A 16567-nucleotide genomic window follows, 5' to 3' on the forward strand; every position below is an offset into this window, starting at 1 on the left:
CATAGTGGTGCTTATTTTAACCACTTCTAGCTCTCTAAACCCAATCAGAGGCTGCACATGACACACTTGATCCACTTGCTGTTTAGAGTTGTTTGTCCTGGTCTAATAATAGAATTCAAGGTGACTACTGAGGGCTCACTTTGGTTGCCGTTAGTGACTACAAGGCCCCTACCCTCCCTATCCATGCTGTGGTGCACTCATATTATGTTTTAAAGAAAGATAATGAGAGATTTCATCCTAATACCTGCGATACTTGACATGCCTCCGATTTTAAGCTCACTGATGTCTGCTCAGCAATGTGGAGCCTGTCCTCAATTTGGAGAGCAGTTTGACACCGACTCCCTTTCATCTGAATGGTCACATGTCTACAGCAAAGCGGCAGCAACAAAGTTTGATATATATTTATAAATATATAAATATTTCATTTTTCTTCCCCGTCTCAACTGAAGAGGGGAGCATCTGAGCATGCCTAATCATAGCAACAACTTCTGTCTTGCTTCATATTTGTACACTTTCAGTTATATGGTAATAATAACATTCAATAAAAGTCAACACCCTAACTGCCACTAAACAAAAATACCCACCACTGCAATAGCTGCATCTTCTCTGTATACTTATAACAGATTAGAGGTTATGTATTTCAATTGCGCCGCTCATGCATATTGTTATGAAGGAGAAATGCAAGAAATGGAAATGTGCCATTTCAACGAGCCGGCACAGCTTGCCAAAAGTGGGCAAGTGGGTAGTGCTTGTGGTGATGGTCGGGTTTGTTTTCCTGTCAGTGTTGGGAGATGAGAAGTCATGTATCTAAACAGAGCAGATATGATGTTTATGAGAGCCATCTGCTTGGCAGCCCTCCTGTGCCCACTGCCCTCCTCAACGTGAGAGCAGCCTCATTAAAACGGTCACATGCCTGAGAAATTTCTAGCTGCTGTTTTTTTTCTTCTTCTTCTTCTTCTTCCTCCTTTTAAAAGGAGTAGAGTTTAAAACTAACAAAGCCTTGGGAAATCCCCATCAGACATCCCTCCCTTAATCCATTTAATTTTGAAAGGTATTGTTTAAAGCTTTAAAGTTTATATCGTTTAATCCCCCTCCAACACTACGGGCAGCAAATGAGGCCGTGTCAGCAGCTTGAACAGATATAATCTACTCCACACAACAGAAAATCCTCCATCAAGACAAGGTTGCATGGGTTTCCTGTGAACTCGCTGTTTGATGTTTCTACCTGCTATTGAACATGACTTCTGTCTTAACCCAACTGTCACTCGCTCCCTGTCCCCTTTTATCACTCCGAATGTTCACGCTTCACCTTTTTTCATCAGTAAATCTACCATCGCAGCCATTTCACTCGTTCCCCTTTTTTAGGAGAGGGGGGCAAGAAGAAGTTTGTTGTGGGCAAGATCGGGGGGGATTTTTCAAGATATTCTTTGCTGTTGTTGAACTTCGGACAAAGGATGGGATGTTTTTTTTTGGATTGCGACATTCACTCTCTCCTGTAGTTCAAGGCACTACTCTCACAGTTTAACCCTTTCCCTGTCTCCATATGTCTTTTTTTGGTTTTAGTGTCCACTGCTAGTACAAGTGTTTATTATTATGTGCATATACCTTCCACACATTTTCAATAGTATTATTTTATTAGTTGAAACAGTGTAGTTCAACATTTTGAAAAATACGCTTATTGCCAAACATAGGAAAAGATCAATACCTCTCTCTTACGGTATCTGTCTGCTAAATATGAATATAACAAATATGAAGTTACAGCCAGGATTAGCTTAGCTAAGCACAAAGACTGGAAATGGGGAACCCTGACTGCTGGAGAGCTTTCACAAATGAAAGCTACGGCACGACTATATGTGTGATGTCATTTTGCGGGTTTTTTTTTTACTTCTTAAATTTAACCGGTTAGTTACCGGTTAATGGGTGTCAGGCTTTAAAAAGCAAAATTAACCAAAACTGACAATCCTATAACGTTAGCATAGTTATTAGCATAGTTACAAATGTCAGTGGGGTTTTGAATGAGATTTTCTCTTTCCTGGAACAAAACGTAGAGCTTCCTGTTTAATTTTGGCTCCCAATTATGTACATGTGAATACACTTCACGTTGTTATTATTAAAGCTCTAGTTTTTTGTTTTTTTTTAAATAGTTTCTGGTATTTATGCTAAGCTAGGCTAACTGGCTGCTGGCTGTAGCTTTATACTTAGCAGACAGATATAAGAGTGCAATATTTAAGTCTTGAAGAATCAAGAAAGTGAATAATACTATTTCCCAAAAATGTGGATTTATTCCTTTACTTCTAGGAATACCATTCTTGTGAATATGTGTTTAAATCACGTGAATGGACACCCGATATTCTTGTTGTTAAAGCCTTCATTAGCGTTAAATTTTTTTTTTCTATAAAAAAACGTATATTCTTTGCAACATACAACCTATGGTAGTCATACGTTTTTCTTTAGTGTATAATTTGAGTCATATAACTCGCTATATATTTTCACTCAAGCAGTAAATTACATTGTTTAGTTATCAAAGGCTTTGTGTAATTACATTTGTGCAATTCAGGATGACAGGGCTGATAGTGTCTGCACAAGACGCTGGCATACATAATCACAGCCAAAATCCCATTAGGGAGAATGGAGACCATTATTATGGAAATGACCTTTGGGTGACAAGAATTCAGTGGGATAAAAGAGTGCGTAATGCGGACAAAGACATTGTGTGAAGCCACTCTATTTATTTTCTCCTGTGCAAATTTAGGAAATTTAGGGTGTTTAATGAATCTGCTGTTTTTTAGTTTCACGTTCTTCTGCGAAACAAGCTAGTTGGTCACATTGAGGAAAGTGAGATTTGGCTTGTTGTGTATTGTTAATTTATCTGCTTTTCTGCTATTTGATACTGTGGGAAGAACTGCAGGGCTAAGATGGTAGAAGAAGAACTTAATAATGTGGGGTTTTGTTTTTTTTCACTGTGCCACCTTCTCGGAGAGAACATACTCACCTTGGGATTACTGGAGTGTCAAGCTGAATCTCTGTCTGTTTGTTTTGAGACACACTTTGATACTCTCACACTTAAGAGGCAGCTTCATAAATTCACATTGTGTCAAATAAATCAATAGATCCCATTAGCTGAGGAAGTTGTGTAGTGCAGTACTTGAGGGACTGTGGCTCCCCTTGTTTAGACATTTCTCAAGCAAAGGCGATGGCAGAGGAATATAAGGTTGGCTGTTGATCCATACAGACAGCTCCAGCAGTTGAAATGGTTGGGCTGACTGGTCCCAGTTGGTTTTTAGCACTGTCTCCACTGTGCTGCCAGCCTGGGTCTTCACTTGAACAGGAAGAAGGAATTTGCTTAGACATACACAGCCTTACAAGCCTACAGCGCCAAACTCTCATCCTCAATTTGCGTGTTGTCCTCACAAGCCCTAAAGTTTGGGTATTTCAGTTGTTTGCATTAAATAATTGTCTAAGATGAAAATAACTGTCACAATGAATATATCTTTATTGTTGTAGTTGACAGTAGGATTTTGTCTATTGGTTGCAACCATAGAAATATATATATATATATATATATATATATATATATATATATATATATATATATATATATATATATATATATATATATATATATATACATACACATACACACACACACACACACACACACACACACACACAACCGGTCAAAATTTGGGGTCACTTAGAAATTTCCATTCCACTCCATTATAGACAGAATACCAGCTGAGATCGGGTTCTCCAATGTTTTCTCAGTTAGCCTTTTAATATGATATCAGATTAGTAAACAGAATGTGTCTTTGGATTATTGGATGAATGGTTGCTGATAATGGGCCCTTTTGCAATTATGTAAGCACATAATGTAATCTGAAAACTGCTGCCCTGGTTAAAAAAAACAATGCAACTGATCTCAGCTGGTATTCTGTCTGTAATGGAGTGGAATGGAAATTTATAAGTGACCCCAAACTTAGAGAGAGAGAGAGAGAGAGAGAGAGAGAATTTATTTCTATGGTTGCAAGTAGAAATATTTTAAATTGTCACTATCGATTAATACCATCATTTTGACTAAAATGTCAGAAATGTTTTTAAATGCCCATTACAATTTTCTAGAGCCCAAGGTGGCTTCATCTAATGGCTTGTTTTGTTCAAGCAATAGTCCAAAACCCACCAAAATTTCATTTGCAATCATATAAAACAGAAAGAAGCAACAAATACTCACATGCTGGTACCAGCAAATGTTTGGCATTATTCCCTGATAACTGACTGAAACGATTGCTGATTCATTTTCTGTCACTTGACCAATGAGTTAATAAACTTTGTATTAGCTTTTGTATTACTGTAGCTGTGCTATCTGCTGTTCTGCATCCACAAAGAACACAAGGATATCAAAAATCAACAACATGTATATTTAATCAAGTAAATTGTATATACTTTGAACCTTTTTAAGTATTCAGTCAAATTACAAAAGATAAAAACAACCTTTGGGCCCTAGCACTTGTGTGTAGATTGTGCAGTCAGTGCCCATCATTGCAGCATCAATGAAAGCAATTGGTCGTATATAGTTTTGTAGCCTTTTTTCAGTTTCAGTAAGTTTTGATGTTTAATTAATTTACATTTCTGACACATGCGATCATTGTACGTGTTATTTGTGACCCAAAGTTGACCATAGAAGGTGTCATTTTCCTCCTGCTCATCCTCTACTGATGCTGCGTCTTCCTCTGAAGTCTCCGCCTCTTCCTGGACTGCATCCTGCTTCTTATAGTCCTCGCCTTAAATTATTATTATATAGTAGAAAATAATGACAAAATTACATTGGCATGTCATACAATAAAGCTTGACCTTTGCACTCATTGTCATTGTGATGGAAACAGATTGTTGACTTTGGCTTGTCTCTAGTCATTTGCACCTTCCATTATAGTAATATTGCTTTAAAGAACACGTGAAATAACTACTAACACAGTAAGCGAGTGTTATAAAATGATTAATTCAGGCAATAATTTTTACAGGCAAAGTGTACGCCATTTTCATTTATTTGGTTGTGCACAGTAGAGAACGACTGGTAGATGAAAGAGAATAGGGCTTGACATGCGCTGAGTTTGTGAGCCAGACTCAAAGCCAAACTGATGTGAGTACATGGCACGATTCCCAGCCCACCAACTATCAGAGCATGCTGCACAGGATCCTATTTAACTCCATAACTTGAAGTGATTTAATTTTTGCTGTTGGTACAAATTAAAGCCTTTATTGTTATGAACCTGAACTTTATGTATGTACACCTGTACAATCGAATGCAATCCAATACAACAGCCTAACAATAAATCCTGTCTAAACTAAATATTATAAGCTACGTAAAGGTATAGCTGAGAAGGCAGAGGATGTCAGATCTGTTCTATTGGATTGCATTACATTACATTGTATCGTTGTACCTAATAATGACCACTTAGGGTTGGGCGATATGACGGTGTATACCACGTGATGGTAGAAATGAGACCACCACTAGAGATTTTGCCACACCATTTCAACAAGTCCTCCAAACCATATGACAACTAGGTTGTTTATTCCTACCCTCTAATACAACCCAAAGGAGTGTTTCATAAATCAGCGCCCCCTAGCGGTGACAGGAAATACAACCTACAGGAGCATTTTCTGTCCTCGTATCTAAAAAAAGTCGCGGTTTTAAACACGTCATTTTCTTGCAAAACAATTGCAGTTTAGGAACAGTCAGTTTCCTAGGTGAAAGTCCTGTGTTTGTTTCACCCATTTACCACCCCAACCTGCCTCCTTATGTGTAATTTGTCCCCTTCCTGCTTTGCTCCCGTAGCAATTATGGGAGGCCGCTAAAGACCGCTGCTACTATAAACTTAAAGGATAATTCCGGGGTAAAATGAACCTAGGGGTTAATAACATATGTGTACCTAGTCGAACGTTCTCTGGGATCTGTTTTCATGCTAATCAAATGCGTCTCTAGCTTTTAACAAGCTACTGCAAAACCGGTGATTAGCTTGTAACGCTAGCTTTCGGGGCAGAGGGTAAATCACTATTTTCTACCACTAACAAGGCTTAAAATAGCACCACACTTCAACGGTAGCATAATGAGGGTCCCTACATGCAAACCGAAGCATTGAGAACTTTTTAAGTGTACAGACAGTTTATTAAAAAGATTATTATTATTATTAGAATATAAAGACAATAGTGTTTGTGTTTACATTCGGCCGCCATCTTAGAAAACAGTTGAACCACGAACGCTGTGTTTGAGCTATGTTACTGGTTACTGGTTGCACGGCGTTCGTGTTTCGACTGCTCATGACTGTTTTCCAAGATGGCGGCCAAATGGAAACACGAATGCTACTGTCATTATAATTTATCTTTTTAATTAGGGATTTGTGTCCCATGTGTTACGTTTCCTAAACCCAACTCTCCTGTTCTTGTCCGGCGTGTCACGGAAACATACATTTTAATAGCCCGCCCACGATCTTTTTCTTTATGCGATGGGAGTGAGAATGTGTTGTAAGGTAACATGATTTGGGCAGAGATAGGAGAGTGAAGTTGTAAATACAGAGCAGGAAGATACACCATGTTAACCTTTAAAACCTGTAACACTTAAAATTATGGTTCTCAGAACCTTAAAGCTTCCATTTTAAAATAATTTTAGTTTAACTGTCTAACAGTATACAATGATGATGACGCTCCTACTTAATCTCATTTACCAAACTGAAAAAGAGGCGAGTGTCTTGGGGAAAATAGCAGACAGGGTTAGTAAAAGCTCATAGCAGATTGATCTGGGCATACAGCGTAACTGTATTAAAGCTCATAATCCCTGTAAATATCTCCAGGCAAGGCAAAGTCAGCCTTTTAACATTGACTAAATGAAGTAAATAGAAGCAAATAAATTCATAAAAATTGCATTTCTGTTGAACCCCTGTTTGTTTTCTATATATATATATATATAGACGCAAATTGTGTGAGTTGGCTGGTAATGAGGCTTACACATTTTGAACCAAGATATTTTGATGGCTTTGCCACCCTGCGGTTTGGGGGTAACAGTGAAGTTGGGTTTAAATGGAGAGCGTCTGTTCCTCCTTCGAACCTCTTACACCACAACAGATGGGGAGAATATGGAGCTCGGAAGGTTTTACCTCTGAGGTGGTAACAGTGAAGCCACTCATTAACACTGAATTTACCACTTCGTTAGCAACGCAGCTTCCTGTAGAGAGCAACCAGGCCTGGATGTCAAATCCACTGAGCATACACTTTACTCTAAACCAGCTTTGGACAGCATAGTGTAATCTGTTATAAGATGTAGCATACACATGTTTAATTGTATGCTGATTACAATCATTTTTAATAACTCAAAACCATCAATTTAATAGGTTGAAATAAAATGATTTGTTATGCGCAAAAGCGTATGTTTTCTTTGTGTGGGTCTGTGTTTGTGTTTTAGACAGATTGTGTGCCTGCCAATTTGTCAGGATTCAAGTAACAACAGTCTCATGCTGGGATCTGTGTTGGCACCATCACAGAGTGATAAGACGCAATATGATCTCATCGGAGGTGTACTTTGTTCCCATGGAAATTGGTCAATTTTAGCAGACGACTGAGAACTTTAGGGGGAGAAGCATGAAGGTTGTGTCCCAGAGGTACGCTCACATAATTAAGCATCCTCGCCAGGGTATTCAAGGCTAACAGCAGGGTTTGTTGTGAATAGAGGTGGCAAAAGAGGGTGTTGGAAAATCATAATGCGCCACAGAATAATACCACTCTCATTTTATGGAGAGAAAAAAAAAACTACTTTTTAACAGCACCACATTGTCAGCGTGAACGATAAAAAAAATGAACTAGACTTTACCATACCTGTTGTGCAACAGTGTTGCATTTTGTAATTTTGTTTCATTATTTCTTTCTGCAAATTTTCTTTTGATGGTTGAATACTACACTGGAATGAAGGAAATATTAGGCTTTTAAGACATTGCATTTACTTGGCTTGCTTGAAATGATAAGAAATATAGGCTACTTAATAAATGTGTAATATTCCTTTATATTTCAGAAAGTATTGCTACTATGTCTGATCTGAAGCCAAATGCACAAGAGGACAAAGACGTGGAGCTGGTGTCTGACAGCCCAGGTCGTACTCTGGAGCCATTACAGACTCACACATTCTCCCTGAAGAACAATGCTGCAGGTCTGTCCTCAGATGAACACGAAAACCCTTTAAATGGAACCCAGCCGAATCCATTTGTATACAGCAGTGTCCCTGCTGTTCCCCAAGCAGGCAATTTTTTGCCTTCAGGAGCACTTGTTAATGGACCTGGTTCACACCCCAGCTCAGAGGTACACTGTGTCCTGAACAAAGGCACTGTTTTATCCAACAATGTCCTGGATGCCGCGTGGCAAGCGGAGAAGGACAAGAGCCCCGAGGTGTTACCACCACCTAGTGAGCTTCAATCAGACGCTTGGAAGAACACAGCGGGGTCCATCGTAAAAACACTGGCCACACAGCCAGGTGTCAACACGCCACTGTCTCACTCGGAGGAGAATGAGTCCAAACTGGCCTATTCCACACTGTCAGGTGCAGACAGTGCAGAGCAAATGCACATTAGCCAACTTCTGACAAAACAGACAATGAAAACAAGATCTCGACGGGACGTAGAACGGTCAGAAAGCTCCTCGGATGATTATGATGATGCTGAAGTAATCAGATGGGATTCAGCAAGAGAGTGCTTCTTGCACAATGACAGAAGGCTGGAGACCAAAGTGATGCACCAAAGACACAGGAAGCACAATACACATGTAAAAACCATGTCAGGCTCTCTAGAAAAGGTTAACCACAGTTTAAATCACACATACAGACCTTTCTCTTACTGCAGTGGTAATCATGTTGAAAATGTTGACATTGTCAACAAAGATGATTCTTTGGGTACCCAATCGGATATTAGATATTCTGATGTGCCACTCAAAGATCTTTCTAGGAACACAGCCTCCGACTCTGATGACCGTATTCATAGCACAGCACAGGAAAGCTGTAATGAGGAAAATGACCCTGAAGATGAAGACAATTGTAGTTCAAAAGTGGAACAGTTGAAGACAGAACACATTGAACATGATCCACTCTTCTTTTCATGCACAATATGCAATGTTAATTTCAAGGAAAAAGGACATTTCCATAGACATATGATGTATCATTTAGGCAAGCATAATCAGGTGAACAGTGCGAATGTCTCACAGCCCTTTATATGCAGGGAGTGTGGGCGTCTGTTCTGTGATAGCAACTCCCTCATGAGGCACATCATTATTCACCAAGACGGAATGGAAAAACTTACGGAAGAAATCAAAGGTCTTAAAAACACTGAGTTGGAAGACAGGGGTACTACAGTGCAGTGCCCTCAGTGTGTATTTGGTTGTAATTGTCCTAAAATCTCTGTCCAGCACGCCAAAACACATGATAATCTGAAGCACTACTACTTCTGCGAGGAGTGTAACTACATTACATTGACACAGCAGGCACTTGAAGCACACTTGCATGTTGCACACCTCAACACACACCAGCCTCAATACAGGAAAGTGACTCACACTAACGATGCAGAGGAAGAGGACCATGTTCAGTTTCAGCGTAAAATGGGTTTTTTCACAAGTAGAGACAAAGTAGTATTGGAAAGACATTCTGAGCTGGAGCATCTGCGATCACACTGTGGTGATTATAAAAAGGTTGCTGACCAGCCCAAAATTGTAATGTCTAAACCAAATCTGTTTAAGCCGACTCTTGGAGGAACGGCTCACTTCCTACACTGGTCCTGTAAAAAAGGGGACATTTACATTCAAAAGTCCCAAAACAAAACTGTAAATCCTTCTCAGTTTAGGTGCCGTTTTGGCTACAGCAAAAACGTGCTGTCACCGTCTTTGTGGAGGGTCGACAGGCATGGAAAATTACTCCTCCAACCAGTAGAAAGATTAGACGTGGCAACTGATATCACCTGTGTGGAAAAAGAGGGAAAAAACAATGACTGCAAGGCTTTTGGCAGCTCAAAGCAGGCAAACCGTCCTGCAACTGCTGATTCTTTATCAACCAGAAATCTTAAGTTAGATCAGATGTTCTGCCAGGGTAGCAAGAACGACCCAACGAGAGGGAGTTTACAAGCGCATGCAAACCAAAATTCTCTGTCAATGAGAAAAATGTCAAAGCCCTTGCATAACACTATTGACAATATAAATGGTAATATATCGCCATGGCTTTGCCAGAGGCTCAGGAAACAGTCTGCAGATAAGGAGTTAGAGAAAGGCTTTGAGGGCAGCAATAACTTCAGTGCTGACACCAGTGAAGGCACAGGCAGCTTCTTGGAAAGCAAGAATGTAAGGAACCCGTATGCTCGGAGGTATTTCAGAAAAAGGCAGAGGTTTTCAGCCAAAGACCAAAGCCCTAGTGTACTCAAAGATGAAGATGATGGAGATGAAGACTGCAGTGACATAGAGCAACTCATAATCAAGGAGGAGTATATCGAAACAACAGTGTGTGATGATTCCACAGAGCCGCCTTGTATGTCTACAGGTGACAGCTTTGATGTTTTCCCCACGCCAGGGGTAGAACACAAGCCCTGTCCGTACTGCCCTGCCATGTTTGAGTCTGGAGTGGGTCTGTCCAATCATGTGCGAGGGCACCTTCACCGAGTTGGCTTAAGCTATAATGCTCGGCACATGGTTTCGCCAGAGCAAGTGGCATTGCAAGACCATCAGCCACGAATCCGCAGAAGAATCCCCTGTGGCACAAGGAGAAAAAGTATGTGTATTAATTCAACTAATGTCATAATCAAATAAACACCAACAACATAACACAACACTGGTTTTAAGTGAAATGTCTTGATAACTTATGTTTGGATTGCCATGACATTTGGTACATGACATTAACATTTCATCCAGCACCGTCATCTGGTCAAAATTAGAATTTTTCCATTGATGTGGTTAATGACCAAATACCTGCAAAACTGATGACATTCCCATCAGCCTCAGCTGTACTTTGTGTTTAGTGCTAATTGGCAAATGTTAGCAAATTAACACGTTAAACTAATATGGTGAACATGGCAAACATTATACAGTACCTGCGTATCAATGCGTTAGTATTGTCATTGTGAGCATATTAGCATGCTGATGATGGCATTTAGCTCAAAGCAGCCTCACAGAGCCTCGAACATGGCTGTAGAATATTGGTCTTGTTATTAACTGTAATCACAATCTTCCCTAACCTTAACCATACCGCTGTCATGTACAGATATTATAAAAGGTGGGAATTTCAAAAATGTTGGCATTGGATGTAAAAACAAAACAAAAAAACATTGTCATTGAACGCTATCCTTGGTTTTGCAGAATCCTTCAATACTGACGTTCTTGTCTGGCAATAGGGCTAAATTGTGCAGTAATGTTTTTCTTTTTTTTTTGCATGGCTTCTGTAATTTCTTTACTAGTGCATGCTACTTAAACCTGCAATTCTTTGGCCACTTGTTGTAAACGCAATACTGACATTTACTTTTTAAGTTGATATGGCGAACTTGTTAGCGAAGAGTCGTTTTTTTACACATCCAGCGATTACTCTTGTAGCTCTGTTTTGGTCTCTACCAACTCCTTATGGAAATATCTGGCTCTTAAGCTGATGAATGCTCCACTAAGCTTATCAGCTAGTCTCTTGTGTGTATCTGCTGTTTTGTGCTGAGCAGGTAGTGTACAGTGGGTTCTTAGAGCTTTTTTGCTAAAAACAACAACAAACAGCTGCAACTGAAATCAACGCTATGAAAGCAGTGAAAGTAAGAGTTTGAAAGTTGTGGTCCTGACAGCTAAACAAAGACCTGAAACTCAACTACTAAGCTCTGTGAAGTCGAGGGCAGTTGCAGATTCAGGTGATAATTCTCTGTAGGTTCATCACAACCAGCAACCCCTTTCACATTGTTTTTACAATCCATTTGATTTTGTTATTATATAAACATTGATTATAGCCTCTTTAAATTTACTGCTGCGGTATGTGATACTGTTATATGAAGGCTTGTGCATTATAAAGCAATCTATCATGAATATTAGCTTGTTTTTTTTTGTTTCATTTAAATTTTTGTGACAAACGTTTTCTGATATTACAGCTGTTAATCCAGAAACCCATGGAGAGCACACATGTCCCCTGTGCTGGGGTTGGTTTGATACTAAGACTGGCCTCTCCAACCATGTGAGGGGACACCTGAAACGAATTGGTAAAGGTGTTACCAGCACCAGTAAGTCCCCGCTGTGCATCCTAAATGAACTGTTACAAGACAAAAAGGAACGTCAGAACATCCTTCAGGTCCTTAACAAGAGCCAGTTTCCTTCACCCTCCTTTGTCTCTCAGAAGTTCAGCAGCAATGGCCTGATCCTAATGCACATGGGCATCCCAGTGAAAATCCAGCATGAGATGAGGCGTCCACATCCTTTATTGGACAGCTTTCTACCAAAACAGGAGGCAGAAGCCTTTTCGGAAAGGAAGAAGCTTCAGGAAGAAGCACAAAGAGGCACTAAGGCCTGCTCAAGTACTTTAGTTGAACTGCTCAAGATGAGACAGGAAAGTATGGATCTTACAGCGAGAAACAACCAGGAAGCCTGTGCAGCCAGGAAGAGCTGTGATTTGACCAAAGATTACATGGAGGAGACACAGATGACCAGTGTGGAACCCAACTGGGCTCATGGTATGGAGTCTCATACACTACGCTTGATAAGAATTTCATGTTTGAACAGTTTATTAAATATGGGGGGTTTGAATGTTTTAGCCCAGTAATAGTACTGTACTGTACATATACAGTAACTTACATTACTTCCAAAGAATCTTAGGTAAGTTTCCAGTATTTGCAAGTACGTTTGTAGATTATCACAGGATGAGGTGGGTTAGTTGGAAATAAATCTTAAAAATGTGGGAAATGGTCAGCATTTATGTGAAGTATACCTGATTTGTAGATATTTGGCAAAAGCACTCATAAGATATAAGAAGTATTTCAAAATATGCCCCCTCCCTTTATCTTGGAAGCAAATTACTGCTCAGTTAGATTGTTCATGCGTTATCCCCATACAAATTGAATCATCTTCTTTCAGTCCTCAGATTTTTATCTATATTTTATAAGACATTTTCAGCATCTCTTTACAGAAAGCTGTACACTGCTGGTGGAGGCCCATTTAACAATGTGAGAATAGTTCACAATCATTTTATGTGTGGAAAAACGCATACAGTAGATTGAATGTCGCCAAAGTGCTTTTGAAGTTAATATTAAAAAATCATGAGATCCTCTTGATGTTTAGCTGGAAACCCATCATCCATGGTTCTACAATTTTGTTTAATGTCTGTCCAAATCAAACTTTCAGTCAGATACTGACAAACGTAAGATAAAAGATAAAGATTTAAAGTCAAATTGCTGAGTTCTATTTTAAACTGAATTGTATGGTGATTGCCATTATTATGGTGTTACAGTGACGTCCTACCAAAGATGGCTTTCTTTGTGTGTCCTTTCCTGAAAAGGGATTTAGATGACAATTTGCAGTATACCATAAGGGTAAAAATGTTGATACATTTTTATGATTGAGTTGTACAGTAGTTTACGTTGTATTTTTGTATTGTTGGCAACTTGTTCTCAGCTTTTCTTAAAGCTAAAATTACTTGGAAAAAGCAAAATCAGATTATTTTTAATTGTGAAAGATCTTTTGGGATAACGACTTGACAAATATTCTGGTTAACAGGCAATGGTGCGCACTATCATTGCCAGTTTTCTGTCTAAGACTAACACATTTCTGATTTTTTGCAGTTTATGAATCCTCTGTGACTCTCATGAGGTGGTGTATGTGAAAATAGCCCCCCTAAAACACAAGATTGTGTTAAACTTAACCAGTAACACTCTTCAAACAGGAGAGTGCAAATCAGATGCTTAGAATCAAACCGAGTGGAAGAAGACTTTAATGCACACAGGGAGTAACAGTTTTGCTTGATAATAAAATTACTGCATGAACTCCAACATGATCCTATGTTTTTTTCTTTAAATAATACAGTATCTACAGTATCTTCTGAGGATCTTAAACCATGATTTGAGACAAATATCAGCTAAACTGTATTAAGAACATCATCCAATCTAATTTCCATCAAACCTTAAGATAATAGAAAATAAAGTCATATCATTTCAACCTAAACATTTTGATAATTTTTCCTTATTTGTGGTTCATTTTGTTTTCCAATGTTCTATCTTTCAGGGGAATGTGATTCGAATAAGATTTGTATTCAGTGTAACAGCGCCTTCCCAAGGCTTCCTGGTCATCTTCGAGCCTATGCACACAGGAAGAGGATTGCCATTTTGGAAGGACCAAGTAGGTTTCAGACTATATGCTATAGCAAAATGTCAACACATGTCTTATGCCATGCAAACAAAAAAGTGGTTTAAGCACAGTAATCAAGTGTCTCAATCTGTGGAACTATAGGAGAAAGTGAATTTTTTTTATGAATGTGATTTTTTTTTTTTTTTTTTTTTTATGAATGCTGCATTGTTAGACATAGCTAGAGGCACCTCTCCAGCTATGTCTACCAATGGGCAGCCTCCTCCCTCTGACATCTCTCCATTTAATGCATGTGTATAGGTCCAGTTTGCATGTGCGTGTATTTTTGGCCACGTGTAATGTGTAAACATAACAGAGTGAAAAAACAGAATTTCCTCCCTGGGGATTAATACATGAAGTATGTCTTCTTCTTTATGCCTCTTGTCAGTGATAATTTAATGCATTCCCTCAGATTAAGCAGTGCGGTGTTTTGTCCTTTTAGGCTATGATTATAAGCAGAAGAAGCCAAGACCAAGGCCTGGGCTAAAAAAGAAGATTGTATCCTCCTTGAATGCAGAGATATACACGCTCACATGCAGGTACATAGAACTGCAGGTTACATATGTAACCATGGTTCTCTCAGTTGAGAGTGAGACACTCTCTACCCAGTTAGTTACATATTTCATATGTAGGTTCTACACGAATGAGATATAAACCAACACAACAGTCAGGACTGAGGACGGAGGTGTGTGTGTGTGTGTGTGTGTGTGTGTGTGTGTGTGTGTGTGTGTGTGTGTGTGTGTGTGTGTGTGTGTGTGTGTGTGTGTGTGTGTGTGTGTGTGTGTGTGTGTGTGTGTGTGTGTGTGTGTGTGTGTGTGTAAGAGAGGGCAGAAGGTGGACTATTGCTGCAATGCTGCTTTGTCACTTTTTGACACGCCTGCCCAAACCTGTGATATTTTCTAGTCACCCGAACGTCAGCCTGACTATGGGGTCCACCCCTAGGTTCTGAGCTACTCTGTCAATGAACCCTATCTAAACTGCCGGCTTCCCCTCTCTTGATTTTCCTCCTCTGGTACAGCCTCCTGTTGCCCTAGAGGAACCCTGCCCTCACCTTAGAGAAGCACAACCCTCCCCTATTCTACCCTATCTTGCTCTTCTGAGAGGGACACAGCTAATGTGTCAAAACACACACACACACACACACACACACACACACACACACACACACACTCCCACTGCTTACATTTCACACTGGAAGAAGATGGATGTGCATTAACTCTAGAAACAGTGACTGGCTTCTCCTCCTATTTCTGCAGATTCTGTGACCTCGTCTTTCAGGGTCCCCTTTCCATCCAGGAGGATTGGATCAAGCACTTACAGAGGCACCTTCTGCACACCAGCGTGCCCCACTCAGGGACAGGGATGGTCGAAGTTTTGGGTCTTCATCACAAAATACAAATGAGTATGTCTCCTGAGCACCCAGATCTTGAGTAGAGTTTTACCCATCGAGAACTTCCAATTGCTCGAATTTGCACTTTGTTTATATGTACGTACTGTATAATCAACACATTGTTTTAGATTAGTCCTGCAATTGTTTATTGACATATATAAGAGTTAATCCAGACTACCCAATAATATATATTAACTACTCAATAGTATATATTAATTATACTGTATATATTAGCAAAACTTGATATGATATTTTAATGCTATGCTTTGCCTTATCAATTTAGCTTATAAAAACTTATAGGATTTATCTTTATTGCATCTTCATCTTATACTGCTGTATAAGTTAGCAGTGGCAAAACCACAGCGGCAGTATGAAGCTGGTCTGGCAGTGCAGAACTGCCATTGTTAGAAAAACATTGTTCTGTGTTTGTCATGAAAGTGCCTTGTTATAAAAACATTTTGTTCTAATGAGAAAACAGCATGATATAATGACATATATATATATATATATATATATATATATATATATATATATATATATATATATATATATATATATCTCAATTTCTTAATATACTCTTTTTATGAGAAACTTTTTGTCATAACAAGAAAAGTTAAAAGGAGCATTGCCACTCCTATATTAGCAAAATTCACAAGCTTGAGCATTTTAATTAAGTTCATATCTTACTTTTTTTAGAGATGAAATAAGAAACTTGTTAAGCAGTGTACAGAGGGCTGTCATTAGATTGTGGATGCTTTGTAGGATTTCACCTCTCTGTGCCTGCATCCGTGAGATCATCTCTCTTAATCAAAGTGA

At 39.2% G+C, this 16567-nt stretch overlaps 1 protein-coding gene across 2 annotated transcripts in view; it reads left to right on the plus strand.

Moving 5' to 3' along the window:
- znf644b (zinc finger protein 644b) overlaps positions 1-16253 on the plus strand; it is a 38720-nt gene extending 22467 nt beyond the window's left edge. For both annotated transcript variants that reach the window (XM_031318485.2, XM_036007580.1), the window contains exons 3-7: positions 8054-10777; positions 12123-12698; positions 14242-14355; positions 14804-14900; positions 15618-16253. In XM_031318485.2, the coding sequence (XP_031174345.1) occupies positions 8068-10777; positions 12123-12698; positions 14242-14355; positions 14804-14900; positions 15618-15795 (3675 nt within the window). In that variant the 5' untranslated portion in view covers positions 8054-8067 and the 3' untranslated portion in view covers positions 15796-16253. The remainder of the gene's footprint in view (positions 1-8053; positions 10778-12122; positions 12699-14241; positions 14356-14803; positions 14901-15617) is intronic.
- The last annotated feature ends 314 nt before the right edge of the window (positions 16254-16567 follow it).

Source organism: Sander lucioperca, chromosome 11 (assembly GCF_008315115.2).
Source record: "Sander lucioperca isolate FBNREF2018 chromosome 11, SLUC_FBN_1.2, whole genome shotgun sequence".
Taxonomy (NCBI): Eukaryota; Metazoa; Chordata; class Actinopteri; order Perciformes; family Percidae; genus Sander; species Sander lucioperca.